At 47.7% G+C, this 21594-nt stretch overlaps 1 protein-coding gene across 4 annotated transcripts in view; it reads right to left on the bottom strand.

Moving 5' to 3' along the window:
* kmt2a (lysine (K)-specific methyltransferase 2A) overlaps positions 1-20975 on the bottom strand; it is a 35763-nt gene extending 14788 nt beyond the window's left edge. For 2 of the 4 annotated variants that reach the window (XM_031584241.2, XM_012820205.3), the window contains exons 1-23: positions 20691-20975; positions 13261-13333; positions 9748-13145; positions 9218-9395; positions 8868-9093; positions 8661-8725; positions 8051-8569; positions 7864-7916; positions 7505-7756; positions 6253-6399; positions 5674-5769; positions 5202-5322; positions 4673-4786; positions 4243-4421; positions 3833-4006; positions 3207-3317; positions 3042-3112; positions 2146-2327; positions 1800-1900; positions 1388-1525; positions 990-1148; positions 218-335; positions 20-98 (exon numbers count right to left, since the gene is read on the bottom strand). In XM_031584241.2, coding sequence (XP_031440101.1) covers positions 20-98; positions 218-335; positions 990-1148; positions 1388-1525; positions 1800-1900; positions 2146-2327; positions 3042-3112; positions 3207-3317; positions 3833-4006; positions 4243-4421; positions 4673-4786; positions 5202-5322; positions 5674-5769; positions 6253-6399; positions 7505-7756; positions 7864-7916; positions 8051-8569; positions 8661-8725; positions 8868-9093; positions 9218-9395; positions 9748-13145; positions 13261-13333; positions 20691-20936 — 6800 coding nt within the window. In that variant the 5' untranslated portion in view covers positions 20937-20975. The remainder of the gene's footprint in view (positions 1-19; positions 99-217; positions 336-989; positions 1149-1387; positions 1526-1799; positions 1901-2145; positions 2328-3041; positions 3113-3206; positions 3318-3832; positions 4007-4242; positions 4422-4672; positions 4787-5201; positions 5323-5673; positions 5770-6252; positions 6400-7504; positions 7757-7863; positions 7917-8050; positions 8570-8660; positions 8726-8867; positions 9094-9217; positions 9396-9747; positions 13146-13260; positions 13334-20690) is intronic. The other 2 variants (XM_031584242.2, XM_031584243.2) reach the window with 2 other exon arrangements.
* Between the last annotated feature and the right edge of the window lie 619 nt (positions 20976-21594).

Genomic DNA, 21594 nt, shown 5'->3' with positions numbered 1-21594 from the left:
GAATACTGTTCTCACTTACTGATATCCAATTGGGAAAACATTCCGCTCACAATCCGACAGGTCAGTCAGCATTCCAAGACAGTCTATGGTCATCGAGCCTGTTAGAAATAACAATTCAAGATTTATCTTTCCAGGTCCCAAATTAGCAACATTGCGGAGAAATCAAATGGATTTCACAGTATAAATTGAAATAACATGAAAGGTTACTGTGTCTGACCTATCATCATGTGGATGTTGTCAGGGGGGAGCCCGTTGATGAATTTCCTCCGCAGGCTGATGCCTCCAAGGTCCACCAGAATTCTGCGTGTTACCTCAAACCCAGAGTCTGATATCACCTGCTCAGCAAAACAGAGAATATATGTCCACATTAATTTTAAGAGTTATAGGGAAAGTCACAGAAGCGGCTATGTAAAGCACAACAAAAGATGGATGTTTCAGGTTCAAATAAGAGTCAACAGTGATGGATTTGTAACCCTATGAGCACACTGTATACCCACCAAGCTGTTTTTGTATGCATCATGTATATACCATATGATGTTTGTATATATATTATGTACATCTACCAAATGCATGCTATAGGCATGCTATGTATATCTACCACTTGTTGTTTCCCTTCCCCTTCTGCCACATAACCCCACCCCCCCTTCCCGGCCGACCCCAAGCAGATGGGTACCCCCTTATTTGCCGTGTTTCTGTTTAAGGTTCCTACCTGATTAACAGGGAGTTTTCCCTTACCCATGTCGCCATTGTGCTTGCTCTAAGGGGGTCCAGGCACTGGGCTCTGTAAAGTGCCTTGAGACAGTTTTATTGTTTTGGCGCTATATACATAAAATTGAATTGAATTGATTTGGTAATTATCACAGCTTTTGAACTGAGAAAATTAACTAATCAATCTGTGCATTAGTGGGATAATTACTCTCTGGACCTGACCTTTCCTTGCTTACTGCTTGGTGGAGCACAAAATAATTCTGATTAACACTTCATTTTACCTCGCCCTTGATCAGGTCTTTGTGGCGCTGGCAGTAAACCTTCTTGTCCTCGAGGAAGACACAGCGACGCTGGCGGGCGCACATGAAGTGGTAGTTACTGTTGCAGGTGGTCAGGCAGCAGCCCACGGTGGCCCCAGGTCTCTGGCAGTTCTCACACCGCTGTGAGGCACAGACAAACACAGGGCTTGTCAACAACCAAGTAAAAAAACAACCAGTTTGAAATAGCATAAAAAGCATCACAGACCAAGGAAACTGAAGGTATTTATTTAAAAAGCAGGATCACAAAGTATGCATTTTCTTTACCTATTCTATGTAACAGAACATAGGACACACACACACACACACACACACCATGTATTTGACTAGCAGGTTTTAGTTAACGGCAGTTAACTACTTACCAACTGTTTGCCTCGTATCACTGCCATGTGCACATTTTTCAGGGAGCCATCGTCATCCTCAAACACCTCAGAAGACCACAGTGCACAGTTTACATGAGTCCACTCATTCTGGCCGATGTAAAGGAGCCGTCCACCTTCCTGTGAGACAGAGAAGTCAAGGAGCAACAGTTTACATCAATCATATTATTGTATTTGTACTGTATTTGTTAACATTATAGTAAAGTATACTATAGTAAAAGATAAAGTCATGGATTAACACTGAAAGAAATCTATAAAAACTAAACTAATCTAAACAAACAAAATAAAATCACATAGATTAATGCAATGTCTGCCTGAGCTCCCTGTCTCTATGAAAAGTCTGCTCATTTTAAGCCTTTTGATACTTTTTGATAGATGCTACGTGTTGACTTACATTGGTATTTTCATCACCATACTTCAGGCAGAGCACACACTGCCTGTTGTCTCTCAAGTTGGGGGGAGGAAGAAGTTCGGGACTGTCCTCAGGGGAAAGGTCTGAGAGGAGACAAACAACAATCATGACTACAAGGCCAGAGTCCCTCAGGAAAATCAGACACCATCAGCCAGGTAAAAGCACAACAGATATCCAACAGACCACAACCCAATGTATCCACTGCTCTTTGTTTAGAGGACCTATTAACGGTCACACAAGCCTTCCAATCTGAATCACCACTTACATGCCTCGCTTGTGCCATTAGGTCTGGGTCTGAAGTGTTAAAAGATTTCCTAGGCGTACTCACCGAGGATGACGTCGGGAGGGGTGGCAGGGGAGTCCGGCTCCCCCAGGGGTTTGTGGGTCGGGGCAGGGATGATCTTCACCAGCGGATGCTGCTCGGCACTGCTCAGCTCCACGCGGTCCTGCCACTGTGCATAATTATGGTCCAGGAAGGGGGGAAGCACTGCATTCGGAAGAGACCCGCTACTGAAAAAAGTGAAGCATGAAAATTTGCTTTGAATTGATTAGAGAACACTTTCATGCTACAGTGACTTTGGATATTCTCCATTTACTATGCGGTTTCCTATCATTTGAAGCTTTCATCTCAGCATAATTAATGCCATGCTGTCCATATTGTGGATTTCCAGAAGTTTAACACTGTAAGTGTTTTCTTAAGTTTCCAAAAGACAACAGCAATAATAAGCACAAAGACGTACCACCAGGATGGTAATGTGATAGATTAGATAAGCTTTTCACTTTCTTTTGAACACAGCGATGACACCCCACGCTCCTCCTTCCGTATTGTGCTTGTGGCATTGCCACAAAACTGATCCACCAAACGGCCAAGTTGACCCTATGAATATTTCACACTAACAAATTATGCGGGGCCCACAGATGACCGCAAGCCAACCACAGAAGCCGTCAAAGCCACGCTTCAGAAATGTGACACCACCCATGCAGCCAACAGCGGTGAGTGGAATATCTTTCCACTGGAAATCGGATCTCGCGGCACACAAAGAGCCAGGACAGATGTCCAGCACATGGGAGTAAATCCCTCATAATACCACCGTCATTCACTTGCACTGTTGTATTGGTGTGTGGTTAAAGTCAGTTGTGAGCAAACAAACACTCTACTAGTGGTTGATACGGGGCATTCAGGTGGCACCCTTAAACTGATTAAACTTGACTGTCGTTACTCACTTGGAGTCCTTCAGTGTCTCCCAGAAACTGGACTCCTTCACCTTGAACCAGGGGAACACACGCTCCATTTGCTGGGTGAGGACGACAGAGAAAGGTACAGTTAGCAGCTATGCTGGAAAAAAAAAATTTCAGTGAATAGTATGCCGGCCTTTTAATTCCACCAACCCGGATAAAGAAGGTCTTGACCATGCTGTTGGCCTTCTTGTTCTCTGGTTGCCCACCGTCGGAGTTGATGGCCATCTGGATGATCTTGACAATGTCGTCACTAAACTCCAACTGAAACGAGAGCAACAGTGAACGTTTAAATGAAGTGATTTAAATTCTGGAAATTAAGGACAAAACTAATTTGACAGTATTCCACTGATATATATACACCTAATAGACTATGTCCATTATGTCATCCTACTATAAGACCTGGCTTAGTGTTTGCACACTGTAATATGGAACATATAGCCAGCTAGTCAAATCCTGGCAGGGTGATCAGTAGTGTTCATTTAATTAAACTACGACGAAATATGTGTAACTTTTTTTCCCCCATGACTAAGATGAGACAATGACTAGACGGCACTGACGTCATTAAACACTAACTGTGACTATATCAACATGCAATATTGTTGCTGAAATAGACAAGATTAAAATGTAGTGTAAAAAAAAAAAAAAAAAAAAAAAAAACATTACCAAATCTTTCTTTATTTTCGACACAAATAATCATCCAAGTGTATCTGAACAGACACCTGACCAACTGGTCAGAAGCGATTATGTAGGCATGTAATGAGGCAGTTTAATCTCACCACTGATTTGTAGCGGCCCAAATCCATCTTCTTTGCCACAGACTCCAGGTCTGGCGGTGAGTCGGTGTGGGGGGGGACCTCGGTCAGCACTGGGGGGTCTGGGCCTTCAGGAGAGCGGCGGGAGGGCAGACTCTCCTCCGTCTCTGGGTTCAGCTCTGGGGGCTTCATCACAGGCTACGCAGAAGAGAGCAAGACTTATAAAAACACGCTTAAGCAACAGAAAAGTATTCAAAGAGCATTTATTTGAATTAGCAGATGCCTTTATCCAAAGGCCTGACCAGTACAGGGGTAAGTGGTACATGGTCTCAGCTTTGTCTGCTGACTCATAGTTACATCGAAAATAAACTACAAGAACCTAAAACCAGTACTTTCCCTTTTGCTTTTTCCTGGCACTGGACAGGTGGGCTTACCTGTCTGTAGCGGAGCAGGTGGGTGGAGGTGCGGGAGTTGAGCAGGGCCGTGAGGACCTGGTGCACGGAGCTCTGGAGCTTGTTCTTCAGGGCCGTCTTCCACTCTGCGGGCTGCTTCTCTGTGCAGTTGGCGCAGGTGTAGGCCACCGGCAAGTTGGACTGGATGTCATACATCTCATCTTTAAGAGGGAAAGGAAAGCTTCCTGCTGAACTTTCTGTCATGCTGTACATGTACATTATACATGTTTACACAAAAACGTAGTGTTGGAAGAACCTATAACCTATTAAAAATACACTCGCACACCCTTGCTAGTGGAGATTCTGAAATCACTACATGTGCTCCCTGTGGTGTACGCCAATGAATATGGTATTGCTTGTCTGAGCCACAGGATGTGATCCCAGATTTTTGCGATGAAGGATTTCCTCTTACCTGTGAGGCTTTCACATTTGGCATGCACCCAGCGGCTACACCTCCCACACTTCATCATCTTGCTCTCGTAGTCCTCGTCATCATAGCACTTATCACAGAGAGAGCAGGAATTCCCTGCAAGGAAGCACAGAGTTCAGATTCACAGTACATTTATTCACACACACACACACACTCCCTCTTTCTGCACCTCGTTTAAGGCTCTCTCTCCTCCCACATCTTTATTTCACCATCCACACTTATTTCTATCCATCTTTCTCCACCTCCTCTCTCTGCACTTGTCTTACCTTAATTCTTTCACTTTCGTTCTCTTGTTCTCTATCTCTCTCCACCCCGTTTATCTTTTCCCCACTTCCTCTTTTCTCACTCCCCACCTGTCTGTCTCTATTTCTCTACCTCCTCTCTCTCTCTCTTTGCACTCTCTCTTTTTTATTTTTCTCTCTCACTCACTCTTTCCCTTGCTCTCTTGCTCGCTCACTCTCTCTCCTCTTTGAACAGCATGTCCAGTTCCTGAAATGAAATCCACACTGACCTTTAGCGACGAGTTTGGCACAGTCGTGACACAGCGAAAAGTCATGTGACCACTGAGCATCCCAGGCTTTGCCTGGTTCGGTGGCCCCACAGCTCTGGCAGCGGACACACTTAGTGCAAATCTGAGGGGAGGAGAGAAAAGGGACTATGAATAAGCACTTCTCTGGTTTCTTACCCAGTGGTACATAACACACCTTCATGTCTTTAATCACACTTCACAAACATTTATCTAAATGCAAACCAATACAGTTTAGCAGCAGTTTGTGCAAATCTGAAGGGGAAAAAAAAGGACAACAAACAACCTTGGTGTCTGGTTTCTGACTTAGTAGTAAATAATCTGTCTTTACATATTTAAATCACAGTTATCTAAGTAGACATAGTTAAGATCAACCTCCAAAATGATCTACAGATGCACTCTTGCGATCCCATTACTAAAAGACTCACAGTTGGCAAAAGGCAGAGCCCATACATACCCAGACTCTCTTTTTCTTTGTGGGTCTGGTGGGGTGATTAGGGCCCAGGCATTCGGGGTGATAACTGTTCCGGCATTTGTCACACTCAAGCAGCTGCTACGGGGGGAGGGTTAGAACAAACAGTGCAAGATGTAAGCTCCATGAGTCACATAAGCTTGAGGTCCCGTTGGCCATCTTTTGAGCATCTCTGCAGGCCGTTTTTTTTAAGGCTGCATAGAGGAACCAGACCCTGAGAGGATCGCCCCAAAGGGGATTAGTCACACTAGTTTTTCATCCATTGCTGTCTAGATAGGCCACTTTAAGATGACAAGGGAAAATGAATGTAGCCACAAAAATGTTTTTGTTGAGGAGTAGCGAGCTGACTCACTCAGAACATGACTGTCCCATTAACTTTTATGATAATGTGTACAACTTTGGTTCACTTAGCTGGAGATGTTAAATGCTTTTGATTAAAATCCTGCATATGTTGCACACTTGCAGTGTTACTCACATGTGGTATATGCCTTAGTTGGTAACTATCCACCACAAACACAGCAGGTATGCATTACCAAAAGGCTGCTGTGGTACACAGTGTCTTACTTTGGTATTTTGGTGCGGGTGCCCACAAATGTGGCAGAAGCGACACCTCCGGCAGCACCAGTTCTCCAGCTGGTCCTCCAGGGGGCGCTCTGACTCCCCCAGGCAGAAGAGATGGAAAGGCTCACAGCAAACCTGGCAGAACACAAACTGGGGTGGGGAAGACGGGATGTCAGTGAGGGATTTTTTTTCACTTAAAAAAAGGTCCAGACTGTGATTCTAATCCCATAAACTTTTTGCCAAATTCAGAGAATCGCTCCTCACAGTCCTCTAACTATTCCAGTGTTTGTACACAGCCCTAGATCAGTAAATGGGGAACAAACATAGTAGCTTGGCCCGAGTCATAAACAACCCCAGCCAATCAACACGGTGCCTCAGGAGCATGGAAGGGAGGGGTGTAATTTGATTGGCTGTTGAGCTCAAATATCAACAACCTTTTGCAAAACCGGAATCACAGACTGCATCTTTAATGGGCTCCTTATTATGCTAGTGCTGACAGCAAGCAGTCTTCTTAAGCACTGCACTGACAGCAGAGTTGTATAGATCTGTGCCTTAACAAACTGCAGCAGTAGAGAAGAGTTTGAGGCAGTGACAAAGTGACAGACGTCAAGAGAAAAGCATTTACCTAAAAAATAATTGCATGGTTTCAGTACCTGGGTAGAATTTGAATGGCAATATTTTAAAATATATAAGGGCCGAATTATTCAAGGATCAAGCATAAAACCAGTCTAGTATGGGTGTGAGACAAACATACTGCAATAGAATATTCAAGCACTTTTCAGGGCTCTTGATAAATGTCACAGACTTCAAAGTCCTTGAATTTGTTTATCTGAAATTCAAGCACCCTCCACCACTTTCAAGGAGCATAGGAAAACAATAGTTCGTTTTATTCTAACTCCCTTTCAAGAAGTACAGCTCTTGAGCCTGTTTGAAGGCTGTTACCAATTCCTGATTCAACTGATTCATTCTTGAATAACTGAAGAAGGTCTGATCTGCTTAACAGCTTGTGATCTCAGGAAATTACTGTACATCAATAGATAGGACAATCACATTTAAAAACGGTCAAGATCATAGGTTCATTTCTTACAAAGCTCAAACAGTGATGACTAGGACCGAGACCAGCAGCAGGCCTGGAGGCATGAACACAGTTCACCTCTATATTCAGTGACAGAGGCTTCAGACAAGTGCATCTCTTCAAGTAAATGTAAGCAGTGGACTCATCTGATGTTGACCACTGCAGTGACCAGTGACTCACCTCCACATTCCCGCTGCTGGCGCAGAGGAAGCACAGCATGCGCGGCGTGATAGGCACAGACGTCAGGACGCTCAGGCCGCCCATCTCCCAAACATTCTCGATGTCATGGCTCTCCTTGAAATCCACTCTGATGCGTTGCACTCCGTCGCAGGGCGCTGTCTGCTGCTGCTGTTTGCTCTGGACCCCAGTCGAGGGAGTGCTCAGGGAGTTTAAAGTACCGCCGTTGGGTTTGATTGCTGCCTGCTTCTCCGGCTAGGGGGCACAAACAGAAGATATTCATACCAGTTGGGAGGTGAACCACCTGTTGAGATAACGCTATGGCTCCGCCAGAGGTTAGAAGAAAGAAAACTTAAACCAACCTTCTCTTTTAGTTTGCGTGCAGCAAGTTTCTTCAAGTGTTTTGAGTCAGGCCCTTAATCGTTAGAAGCAGACAGAAAATAAATGAGACTTCAAAGAAAACACACTTTTATGCACATTCATTATAATTCACCTCAACAGGACTCAAATAAAAAAAAAAAGCCAGCTCTGCCTAACGCTCTCACTCACCTGTGTCAGGGGCAGGTGGCTGTGAAGATGGCTGCTGCTGTAGCTTCTTTTTACCATCAGTGGGGGGCTTGGCTGCCGGCTCTTTCTTCAAGAGCAGAGGGTTCTGTGGGGACCTCTGCGGGGGTGTCTGGGTTGGGGATTGTGACGGTGTGGGTGGCGATGGGGAAGGGTCTTTTTGGCTAGAAGGGGGAGAAGTGGTGGCCTGCTGCTGCTGCAGTTTCCGCTCTTTCCTGGAGGGGCCGCCACTTGGCGCCTGGGGCTGCTTTGACTCCTCAGGTGTGGGCGTGGAGGGGGGAGAGGAGGGCTCCTCATGTGGAGGACTTGGCTCAGGGGTCGGAGAAGACTCCTCCTGATGTTGCTGTTGCTTCAGCTTGTCTTCTCCTGGCTTGGAGGGCAGAGTTTCACTCTTCTTCTGAGGGCCCTCTCTCAGTGAGGGTCTAGCCTCTGGGTTTGGGGTGCTCACGGAGTAATGCATGTCCTTTTTCTCTGACATTCGGTTCTTTTTCTTGTCCTTTTTACCTAAGAACAGAAGAGATGGGGAAAACCTTTAGAACAATGATCCAGAGATGAGACATTAAGAATGTATTAAAGTGTCTTTTTTTCTACAGACCTTTCACTTGCTTTTGGAGAAACATTTTTGAAGGCATCCACTGCAAGTTCTGGCACTTCCTCACTCTGCAACAAAAGAGCCACAGTGACTTTCCAACAACAATCACAACTGCAGATACACACACACACACACACACACACACACACACACACAATACAAATGGTGGCAATCAAAGTAAGTCACTTATGTGTAGAGACTCAGACTTACTTGCAGCACTGCTTCTTAATGTTGCGTCCCCCAAACTTGGGCTTATCCAGGCAGTTGGTGCAGACGCCACAGTCCTCAGGAACCTGGCAGCCAGGACACTGCCCGCAGCGCCTAGACCGTCGGCCCTTCCTGGGCAGGGCCTCGTTGATTGGCTTTTGCCTCGTCACTGGCTTAAGGGGAGGGGTCTGTGGCTCCGCCTCCTCGGAGCCTGCCACCGATGATTTGTCTAAAAAAAACAAACAACCAAATTGTCAAAGACCAAATAACTGATGGGTGTAGAATGATGGCTGTGGAAATGTGGGCATGCACTTCTGGTCATGTGACCAATGCAGAAGGGTAGGGCTTCTCACCATCGTTCCCCATGGAAGACAGGATCTTCTCTCTCTCCTCCCAGGGCAAGGCACTGAGGGTGGGCATGTCGTCTGGGAACACAGCCCGGTTTCGGCCCAGAGCTACCGCGGCACGGCGACACACATGCTTGATGCGTGGACCACGGACTGATGTCTCTGAGGAGTCACTCTCCTGACCCTTCGAAAAAGAGGCAACATCGCCAATGTCAGAGGTCAATAAAATGCACTCAAATCTTTCACATGTAAGGCATCACACTACGAGACAATCTAGGAAAAGCATTCTTTACAGAAGCATTCATCTACAAAAGCAGCAGCATTCTGCAACCCTCCCCCCATTCTGAATGAGCATCAAAGACAAGAGTCAGAAATCCCCTATGCTCTGACACGTAAGGTTGGACTTTCCCAAAAGTTTCATTTTGAACTTCTGACAGTTTTAATTTTAGTAATGATGACTCATTGCATGCCTTTGGTCACCATCAGAGGGGGAGGGGGGGGGGGGAGCATGCTGTGATACATGTGCACCACCTCACCTGCACTTTGGGCTGATCCAACGGTTTTAAGGACTTCAGGGACTTGTTCTCTATATTATGCAGCTGTGCTTTCGCTTTCTTCAGCAGCACAGCCAAGTGCTTATCTGCCACCGGTTGTTTCTCTGCCTGGGCCAACATTGATTCCAGTGTCGGCCCCGGTGGTACCGGCGTGCTCGACCTCTCCTGGTCCTCCTTTTCTCCTCTGTCGACCTCCACATCCCATTCAGGCAGCCTGTCTTTCTTGCAAGGCCGGCCGTTGGACGAGGGGGTGCTGCTGACAGCGTGGCTGGCATTGCTATCAGCCGGTGAGGCCTCGGCCCCCGAGTCAGCCGACACGGATTTCTTCCTCCCGGGGGTCTTCCTGTGGGCAAGCGACGGGAAGGACTTTTCTGAGTCCTTACCTTCCTGGGCAAACAAGCCGGATGAAGAGTGGGAAGACGCCTCCTTTCCCTTACGCTCCTTCTCCTTCCTCCCCTCTCGCTTGTTCTCCTTCTCACGCTCCCGACTCCTCTCCGACTCCCTCTCCTTCTCCTTAGGTGGCGCTTCTTGGCCGGACGAGAGGTTCCTCTCGCGGGTCGGCTGTGTGCCGCCGCCCAGACCTTGAGTGCTGGGGGTGAAGAGAGGAAATAGCTGCGGCGGAGAGGACGATGAAGAAGGAGCCGAGTTGCCGACGGCACCCAGTCCACCAACGGCGGCTGCGGAGGCAACTTTGCGTCCCTCTGTGCCACTGTGGCTGGCAAGTCCCGCGGTGCCTGGAGACAAGGTGCTGAAGGGGGCTTGGGTTAAGGCACTTGGAGCGAGTGGGCTTACGGCCACCCCTGGCAGAGATGTGGAGTTACTGGCATTACTGCTAGAAGAAACTGAGCTGCCCATGGGATCAGAGGAACTCTTGCTGGGTTTGAAGCCCGGCTGACTGCTCCTCCTGGTCATAGAGTGCGAGGGCGATCGGGGCTGCCCGGGTAGGGGCCCGAAGGTCCTCCTCTTCCTGTGGCGCAAGGACCTGTTTGACGGAGAGGAGCTCTGCAGGGGGGAGAGGGAGCCGGGGCTGCTGCCCGAGGAGGTGGGGAGCGTGACCGACTCGAAGATCCGTGAGTGGGCCTCGCTGGGGGTGAAGCGGGGGGCACGGAGCAGCGGGCTGCGTTTCTGGAATGACCCCTCAAAGCGTGAGGAGGTGTGCTGATGGTGGTGGTGATGCAGCGGAGAAAAGAGCCGGCTCCCTGATCCGGCGTTGCTGCCAGAAGACGTGGGGAATCCCGAGGGTGCCACATTTCCAGAGACCGGACCGGGGGCCAAGCCCACGTCTTCCGCAGTCAGGGGCGGAGGCCGGAAGTTGTCAAAAATGGGTTTGCGGATCAGGCCCTCTCGCGCGTACTTCGCAGAGGAGAAGCACTCAGGCTTGTGGGAGGGTGCCGACGACCAGCGGAAGGTGGGCTCGCGCAGAATTGAACGGCGCTTGTCATGGGACGCCGCGTGCATGGGGGGACCAGATAGGAATGGTGCGATGCCGCGCGGCATGATCCAAGAGGAGTGGGAGTGGTGGTCCCCGACACCAGCCGCATTGGAGGAAGCCGACTGCGGGTGCTGGCCAGAGCCCAGCAGCTGCGAAGAGGGCGGTGGGGATGAGCCAGAGGGTGCGCCAGAGGCCTGGTGCGAGCCCACCTGCGAGGAGGACATGAGGATGCCGGTGGCCGGGCTGATGATGGTCTTCTTCCTCATTCCCATCAGGCTGCTCCTGCCCCTGCCGACCAGGCCGGCCCCACTCCTCACGCCATGCCCCCGGCGGCCACGTCTGCCCCGCTCCAGCAGCCCTGTGTGCTCGTGCTCGTGCTCCGACAGTGGGGAGGAAGGGCGCGAGGCGTGCATCAGCACAGCCTCTTCCCGCTCACCCTGAGACGACGGCGAGTGGTCGCGCTCCTCAGACAGGGCCTGCGTGCCCTCCGAGGCCTGTGAGTCACAGGAGGAGTCGTCCAGGCTGGGGCTGCTAGAGCGTGAGGACTCGCCCGAGGAGAGCTGCGAGGAGTGCTGGGATACAGCGCTGGAGCCACACGAGGCCGCGCTGCTGCTGAAGCGACCCCCGTTGCTGTTGTTGCAGCTGCCGCCTGCTGAGGCGCCTGTGAGGAGGCTGGGGGGAATGCTGCTGCTGCTGCTGCTGCTGGGAACGGCAGGCGCCGGGGGAGGGGGTGGGGGTAGGTTGTCCAGCGCAGTTAGACCCGCAGAAACGGCCACGGAGGAGGGGGAGGAAGTAGCCACCAGTGTGGGGGAGGGAGCGGCGTTGGGCTGGGGGGCTGCCGATGTCACCGTCGACACAGAGATGCCCGCGGGAGTCTCCAGGCGGGGCATCTTCTGCTGTGGAGGCGGGGTGCTGAATCTGGCCTCGTCGTCGATGAAGCGCTTGGGCATCTTTATGACGCGTCGGGACACGCCGCTCACCACGGGCATGATGAACTGCCGGATGTTCTTCAGCGAGGTCCTCCGGCGCCGCCGGATGCCCGTCTCCATGCCCTGCGGTCCGCCGACCTCCTTCTCCAGCAGCTTCTTCTTTTGGGCACCCTTCTTGGCACGCTGCAGCAGCTGCTTGGCAATGGTGGCATCTGTGCGTTTGGAAGGGGGCACAATGCGCACAGGCTTGATGTGGCGTGGGCTCTGACGCAGGCCCAGGGGCCTCCCGAATTTCGAAGAAGGGGGGCTGTGGGGTTCCGTGGGGCTGGCTTGTGGGTCAGCTTGGGAAGCATGCTGCTGGGCAGCCTGAAGGTCCAGGTCTCTGTCCCTGCCCCGTACCTTGAAGGCTTTCTGTTTGACAGTGCGCGTGTCTGAAAGGGACAGCTCGGCGAAGGAGCCGGAAGAGGCCGAGCGAGCAGCAGCGGCGGCGGCTGCAGCGGCAGCCTCCGCTTTAAGGCGCTCCGCAGAAGGCGGCCTCCCCCGCCTCCGTCTTGGCACGACGGGTACCGGCACAGCCTTCCCCACCACGGCCTTGAGCCGGGACTTGAGAGGGCCGATCTTAACGTCCTGCAGCCGTTTCAGCTTGGCCGCCTGCCTGGACACCTTGCACACCTTCCCCTCCCGTTCGTTCTCCGCCGCATGCTTGTGTTGGGCTGGCGTCGAGCCATGCTCGCTGCTGGCAGCCGACGCCTCGTCCGTTGACGCTTGCCCGATCTGCTGCCAGTTTCTCTGACTGCCGGAGGCCGGCGGGCGGCCTCTTCTCCTCTCCCCCGACCCGGGAGGCCTTCCCGGCGGCCTCTTCACTTTCTCTGTGTGTGAGAGGGCATCTCTGTGGGGAATAGAGGGGACAGAAGGCACGGGCACGGGGCCAGCGCCTATGCCTGGTCTCTGTGTGGCCTGGGCCCTGGGCGGACGCCCCCTCGGTTTCTTCTCTGGCGTCGCAGGAGCTGATGATGGGACTGAGACAAAAACAAACAACATAAACAAAATGGAAAAAGGTTAGGTCAACATGACTTCCAGGGAATGATCTATGTTGATAATTAAGCTGGTGGTAAACATCAGTGTTTAGTTTACCTGAAAGGGTCCTTGCAGGACTCTGTATTCTTCTGCTTTCACTGACTGTACCAAAGCCACAAAACGCCTCTTCCTGTAAAGGAAACAAAATGGCTCATAAAATCCTTTTTTTAGAACTGAAATGATCTACTTGACAGACATAACAGTATACTTTAATGTGGCAACTTTTGGTCTCCACATCCCTAAACAGTCCTTCTGAGAGACTGAAAGCACTTTACTCATTCAGTATAATCATTATCTGTATCATAAAGGTGCTTGATGCACTAGGAGTCTCACTGTGTTAGACCCTCTCGAGTTGAAACCATAATTAGTCACTGACTACATTTAGTGCAAATGCACAAGATAATGGGCCATTACACTTCTAATGCAAGGTTGACTCTTCTGCTGAAGAAGGTGTCAACACTTTCCAGTGAGTGGCATAGTGATTTAGAGAGTGTGATAAAGTGTGACAGGCAGAGAGAGGGGGAGAGAGACTGGAATGACAGGAGATAGAGGTCATGAACACAGTATTAGTATTTTGCTGACAGCTTCTTTCGTGTGGCATTTGTGACTGTCCGCTTTTTTTTTCTTCTTCTTTCCCTGCCACTACATCCATTAGCTGCATAAAACCATCCCAATGGCTGCCATTATCCAGCTTTTTAAACACAAACCTGCCGTGCTTAGCTCCAGGTAGAGACACAGAATATTTTCCCTTATGGGTTTCGAGAAGAGGTGAGTCACCCATTTATAAAATAACCATTGCTCCACTTAGCAGCAGCTGTGTAACATGGGCTGAGTAATGATGTCATCGTGTGTGCGTGCGTGTGTGTGTTTCTCGTGTGTGTGTGTGTGGGGGGGGTTTGCTGATCCGAGAAAGGTGTGTACTGACTCACTCGCCCCTGTGGGTTTAGGGTTGCTTTACGTCAAAGAGAGGCCCTCTGGGACCCTCAATGTGACATTAAAGAGACAAGAGACATTATCACTTCCCATCAGAGGTCAAAGCCATCAGAGGCATTATGGGAAATTCAGCGTGTCATTTTCAGCCTCTGTGCTTTTCCGGTGGTCAACGGACACTTCCCAACTGGCCATCATTTGTTTCTTTGCAGCAGTAAAAAAGGGCAGGTTTTTTTTCTTCAGTGGCCAGGTATAGAGAGTTTTAAGTTGAACATAGCAGCAGAGGGAAAAAGTAGGTCAGAATGGTACATAAGGTACATGTTCTAAGGCTACAGACACTGGTGTTGCTAAACAACATGCATCTGACGTTGCAAACTGTCAACGTCACGAAAAGGTCAATTACTGTTGACACCTTATTCATTTATATTCATGAGATCCAGTGGCACTATATAGGCCTAGGTCTTTAATGTATGGCAAAGAAAACTGATATCAGAACACATCAATGGAAACTATAGCAAAAGGCGGGGGGAGGGGGAGCCTTCAGGGACTAAAGTGGCCATCAAGAACACCAAGTGGTTGTTTCAAAGAATGAAACATCAATTTACATCTGACGCAGCTGCCACATCTGCTCAAGCATCTGACGAGATGACTAATATCTTGTAAGGTCGCAGCAATCCTGGCTGAACTGCATGTCTATATGGAGCATTATGTTCTCGAATGAACTGCATTTACATCATCCTCACAGGCAGCTCATGGAAAGAGAGAAGTGAGGAGACCAGGCAAAAAGGAGCGGCAGTTTGTTCTCAAGTCGTTCCCCCACATTTCTGGCAAATCTGATGATCTGTGTCAGTCTGATCTACTTTGATTTGACACGTGGCGTCAAGTAGGTGCGATGGAACTTCATTAGTGGCTTAGCCAAAAGCAGCATTTCTGGCAGAGTTTGGTTGTGTACCGGACCCAGGTTGCATAAGTGCCCCAGGCTTGAAAGTTAAGACTGGGTGCGAGTTATCGCCACCAGCTCATGTCTGCCCATATGGGCACAGCAGTTATCGGTTTCAACAACAAGCATCATCCCTTCTATCCACTGCTTGTCCTGGATATTAGAAAACAATTACAATGTAATCAAGACGCCTGAGGTCTATGAACTAATCTATAGAGTAAGGAGTGGGTGGTGGGCCCATCCACAGCTAAGCTCCTCAGCAGTGTGTTTCCAGGTGGATGTGAGGATGAGCAATGGTAAGCATGGACAGAGTGTATGAAGGGAAGCATTTCCTTTACCATTAAATACGTCAGGTGGCACACCTGGCCACACCCGGATTGAAGGAGGGAAAACACTAAAGAAAACATTTCCCATCAATCAGTGTTGCCTCTGGCCTTAATTTCTTCCTTCAACCTTCTGTTTTAAATGGTTAGCTGGACAGGTAATGAATCAAATTTATATCTCAAGAGGAGGCATAACCCAGTCTAGCAACAGTCAGAAAAAAGGGTCATCCTTTTTTTCTGATGTCCCTGGGAAGCTCACTGCACTAAAGAACTCCTTAGCACTGCTCTTAAGAACACTCTCTTTCACACTGTCTTTTCCCCTTTTTGAATGCATGTGTGGGAGACACAACCGCAGTCCCACTGACATGTAAACAGCATCCTGCTACGTCAGACTGAGGTGCCAAATGCAAATCATAACCTTTAATTCCATGTTCTGCTGCAGGGACAGACGCTGTGTGTATCATGTAAACATTCACCAACACTTCAAAGTTGGGCTGCATTTGTGAAGCGTTCTTCCACCCAACTGTGAAACACATGAACACATCCCACGCGACGAGGCAGCAAAGTATGCAAAACCCCAGGCTGTTAAACCACATCCTGCACAACCTCAGAGAAGCAGGCGGTGCAACATGTCAATAACTAGATTCTACAGCATTTCAAAGAGGGGCTCCCTTCCACATGTGTGTGTACCAAAAAGGCCACGCAGAGAGGGAGACACTCCCACACACAAACATCCAACAGCAGGTCAGACAGAGAGAGAGGAAGAAAGAGAGAGAGGGAGGGAGACCCTGCAGCATGTAAACAACAACATCTTGTGACGCCAGGGAACAGAGGAGCGAAAAATGTAAACATCCTTGTGCTGCTGATCTGAGACTGAGACATCGCTTAAAAAAAAACAGCAGTGAAACAACACTCACCTATTATGTCAGAAAGAACCCATTCAATGCATGATAAACCACATCCTGCCAGGCCCCACAGAGCAAGCCACTGAAACATGTCAACAACATAGACTTGTGCTTAGTCACAGAGTAGTGCTGCATCTATATGTTAGTACTAAATGTTATGGTGATGTGAGAGAGAACGTTAGAGAACAAAAGTAAGAAAAAGAATGGAGGTAGTGCAGCCAGAAAGAAAGAGATAAGGAAAAAGAAAGGGAGCATATTAAGAAAGCGTGGGAAAGACAGAAGGAAAGACAGAGAGAGCGACTGTGTACATGTGTGCAATGTCTGCAAACAGCTCCGAGTCATTCATGAAAGCTTGGAGACAACAGGAGTGGGGGAGAGAGCAGACACAAATAGCAAAATAAAGAAGGGGAAACTCAGATCAGATTACGGAAAGACTCTTCTTCTCCCCACTGTACCACAAAGGCATAGCCAGCTCTAACGCCTTGCCCAAACACATGGCAAGCAACACTTGCCCAGCACCTGGGTCACCAAACACCACTCACAAAAAAGGAAGAGAAGGAGAGAGGAACAAAGCTTGTTATCGGGGTCATTCATCCATGGGGCTCATAAAACGGCAACATACTCCAGAATGGGAGGGCAAGCTCTTTTCTCACACTTCTCCTTCTGTCAAGTGAATGAGCCACCAGTATTTCCACCCACAAACCCTTTAAGGATTGAGACCAAGCTAATCTGGTGGTTTTAGCAATTTATTTAGTACATTTTTTAGGGTTTAGTTACTTAATGTGTAATAACATAGCTTATAATTCGTTTCTGTTTCCTCCAACTAAACAGCTAAACTTTTGTGTTTTGACTGTTTGTGTGTGCCTGAAAAGCATGTGTAGAAACAAACCCTAGATAAAAGCAAACAACTTTTCTATGCAGACATGTCCATTTGCTTGGATGCTGGGAGATGCGCCTGGCGCGCACAAGAGAGCTTTAAGAGGGAGACCAGCCCCTAACCCTATCAAAGGAAGCCACACTGCCGGCGTGGCGTGGTTCCATAAAGCCAAAATAAAGCCCTGTGGATGGGAGGGCCCCACGAGTGAGCCAGCCACCCAGGGGAGAGGGGTGAAGTGGGGGGTGAAGTGGGGGGGGGAGTGAAAGTTGCCCTGCACCCTTTGATATCCGCATCTGCGCCGGGGCAGCCACTCGCGCCTCACAAGCTGAGGAATAAAAGCAGACACAAAGCTTCCTGCTCCTACCCCGCGTGCCGTCTGGGAAGGGGAGGAGTGGGGGAGGTGGGGGCCAGGGCTGGAGCTTCTTTAGAGAAATAGGGCAAACACCTGCTGGACTCTTCTCTGCCGGCTGAAGCCAGTGGGGCAGAGCAAGCATGTGCTCCATCTATTCAGTCTCCATCCCCCCCTACCCCCTAACCCCTCCCACACTCCCTAGCATTTGCATTTGCTACTGATTATGATCTTTTGAAGAGAAGGGAGATCCTTTTAAGATGTGCAAGCAGATGCTGAATTGTAACAGTAGCCTAAGCCATAGGCAGACATCATCTTTTTCCTTGTATCCTAATGTGGCTGAGTGCAACAGTTCCAACACAAATAGAATTGTAGATAATGGTTAAAATCTCAACAAGAGTTGGTCAGTAGACCAAAGAATCATGTCAGATTAAACGGACAGATAAAACTGTGAAGATAAAACTGTTTTGGAAACAGAAATGTGTCTAATTTTGTTTGGGCAGTGCTTACAGGGTTTAGCAGGCACAAGTCCTGATTTCACTACCCCAGTGCAGGATGCTCAACTGTCAAAACCTGCGAAACCACACAACACAGAAGTTCAGTGAGCTTTGTGCTTTCCATGCTAGTCAGCCACTAAGGAGGGGCACTGAGCGTGTTGGCCTCATGTTGCTCCCTGAGCTCAGCAGGCTGTGATGAGCCACACAATCCGACCCAGGCGCAACAACCCCCTCTGAATGAAATCACAACGCTGCGTCGGCAACTTTTTACAAGCTGCAAGTTCCATGAGGATTTTGGACTGTCTGTGTCCTTGCTTTGTAGTAGTATTCGGGGTTTGCAAAGGGCACAACTCCAAAAGTGAATCTTAGCGAAGCACCCTAAATTGAGACAGATTTCAGTGTAACAATCAATGAGTTTCCATCTGGTTTAACCTTAATGTGTTGATAGAGTAAATTCCTTTTGACTACATCTATGCTATGTCACCAATGCCACCAGTGTATGCTTTACACCTTAGTTACACATTAAGAAATGTGCACGTATTTATCATCAAACTGAATGGTATTCTACTTCAACAGCCCTTAATTTAAACAAATGAACACTCATTTATAAATATCCCTGAAGTAAAATAATCTACACAGCTTGCATGGTACATTTTAGACAGCTTGAGAGATCAACCAAGTAACTAGTGCACACACGTGCTTGTAGGTTGACCTTTTATTATTATTACTCAGAAAACAAAACATGTAAACTTCTAAGGCTAAGGCGTTCCTAACAGGCGCTTTTTTTTTTTTTTTACAAATCTAGCATATTCTGTTTCACTATTCTTTTATTAACATTCCCCTAAAGATTTGAATCACCTCATACAGTATCTTCACAACAGATGCAATGTCAAACAGCACCGCCTTGTGCTCCTAGTACCGTGCATGATGGTGAGAAGGGAAGATGGTTGTAAGCAGTAACACACCCCCACATAATTGTGTCACTCAAACGGCGCGGTGTTATTGTAACATTGACTGGCAGACCGCTTGATTTCAAACTATTGCTTTCTTTCCCGAAACAAAATATATTACCGTCCCAATTTCTTGCATACAATAATAGTTTACATGGCTGTTAGACGATCGCTCATTCACATTCTCCTGTGTGGCCATCTCTGAAATTATTTTGGTACTACGCACTGAGTGAGGACGAAAAAAACATGTCCACCTCCCATTTTCCTATGCATCAGCAATAGCTTGGTAGCTAACAGTTGCTACGACAGTTAGCGTGGTACATAACGGTCCTGAAGAAGAGGCCAAGTATAATGAAGAAATCCTGAAAATAGCGTATTAATAGTTCACAAAATATAATGCTGGCTAAAAATGATAGTCGGTATGGATAAGAAAAATGCAGCACCGCTGGAGCATTTGATAGTAGCAGATTGCTAGCTAATGATGCCAGCTAGCGCTGTTCCCCGCAACTCAGAAGTCATTCTGTCGAGCGAACTAGCTATCTCGTGCTAGTTGAGAAACATTTGTTTTGATCCGTATGAGGCGATATTATTATAGCTTTAGAAACATTATGGAATCAACATACTTGACTAGGATATCTAGCTACTTCAGGTAACTCCAATAAAACCAAGTTAATTGTGACATAAGGTCTCAATCCTCGAAGACCTAAATCCCATATAGTTGGCACGCGCATACGTGAAACATCATAAAACTGTGTTACAGGTCTATTTATAAATTACACACATTTAAATTCGGATACCTAGCATTCAGTGATTTTGAATGTTTTGCGTTGAGGGACTTCATCTGACTAGGGATACTTCTCTGAAGTGTGGCTAGCTGTGAAACTGGATAGCTTGTTAGCCAATTTAGCGTACGCACATCAGGTACTTCCAGCCAAATCACATTTCAGAAGGTATGGTTCTCCATCAGTTTATCATGCAAAGCCTTGGATGTGGTTTTCACTATGAAGCCAAATGATCCATCACAAACTAAGTAGTTACTTAGCTAACTTTGTTGATGCATAAACATGATGAGCTCAAGGCAATACTGTCAAAACCAAAGCAATGACAAATACAGCTTTCCTAGTGATGCTCTCTCGCTTGCAAGCTATAGAATTTAACAGTGAATCGAGTGTTCATGTTATGGTGTGTTAACTGGAAGGCTACCAAGGTACGTTAAAACGCATTTATATATAAATGTAACGTTACAGTAATATTAGAAAACCTGGTGGTTATTTAGTGTGCTAAGTAGACAACAGACCTGGCCTTTGTTAATTAAGCTAACGTTATACAAGGTAACGTCAGTTTAATGTTATTCTTTGACTGTTATGTTAACCCTCACCGCTATCATTAACGCTAACATTCTCACCAGTGTTAGCCAATACTAGCAAGCTTAAGAGATCTCTCTATCTAAGTAGCCAACTAGCCAACATTGCTCTGCAAACAGTCCCAGTCCCCACTGAGTAGAAAAACAGCACATGGATGAGAGCATGTTACTAGATTTGTGGTTACGCTTGCTCGTTCAAGCCACAGAAGTTGTTACAAGGTAATGACGTTAGCTGTTGACAAGACTGCGCCCTGACACGCTATGTATCTGAATAGCTATATGAAATAAAAATCACAAGTAAGCTAACGTTGGCTAGAGCTGTAGCTAGCTTAGTTAGCTGGGGTCTTGCTTACCTCCCCGCTACTGGACCCGCTTGACTCCCCCAAAACATCCCGAAATTTCTGCAGGTTGCTCTCGATTGCAGAGGAGACTTGTACCGCCGCATCGAAACCGTGTCTTAGCCCAACTGTGTTCGTATGAGCCGCAGTATCATTTCGGAGGGACGCGGTGACCCGGATTCGGCCCGCTCTCTTCCCGGTGCCCGAGTTGGTGCTCCCTCCGGGCCGAGCAGGGAACCGCCACCGACAGCTGTGCGCCATTTTACACTCTGCCTGCCTGTCCGAGGATCAGGGAACTCAGTGGGCGTTACCCGAAACCTGCACTTTCAAAAATCTGACACAACACTCAATACAAAACTATGATCTATCCATGTTTTGGGGTGGAAAAAGTGTAAGCCCCGACTACGAGTTTCTTCACGCTCTTGTTCCAAAGTACTCTTGCTAATATCATATACATGTTCCAGGGCAATACCCGGGAACAAAGATATAAGTAGCAATATTGCAAATGTAATTAAGTTTCAAACGATTCGCTTGGAGCTAATGTAACATCAGCTACAATGTAGCTGTATCTTTCTCACTGTTATTATTATTATTATTATTATTATTATTATTATTGTTATTATTATTATTATTATTATACCATTTATCAATCTTTTTACTCTACATGCTAAAATTGATTAGAATTAAAATTAGATTATTCGCTGTTTACATAAGATCGTAACATACTCGTAGTTAAATACATTTTTAAATAATGGATATTAGGTCATCCTAAAAACTGAAGGAGTCCGGAAAGAAATTGTACAAGGGGAAATACACTTCAATGAAAACTATAATTACGCATTATCTGTAGTGTTTCTGTAGTGTATATCTACTTTTAAAAGAATCAGATACTCTCTCTGTGTGTGTGTGTGTGTGTGTG

The sequence above is a fragment of the Clupea harengus genome, chromosome 17, assembly GCF_900700415.2.
Source record: "Clupea harengus chromosome 17, Ch_v2.0.2, whole genome shotgun sequence".
Taxonomy (NCBI): domain Eukaryota; kingdom Metazoa; phylum Chordata; class Actinopteri; order Clupeiformes; family Clupeidae; genus Clupea; species Clupea harengus.
This window is presented reverse-complemented; position numbering and strand designations above follow the sequence as displayed.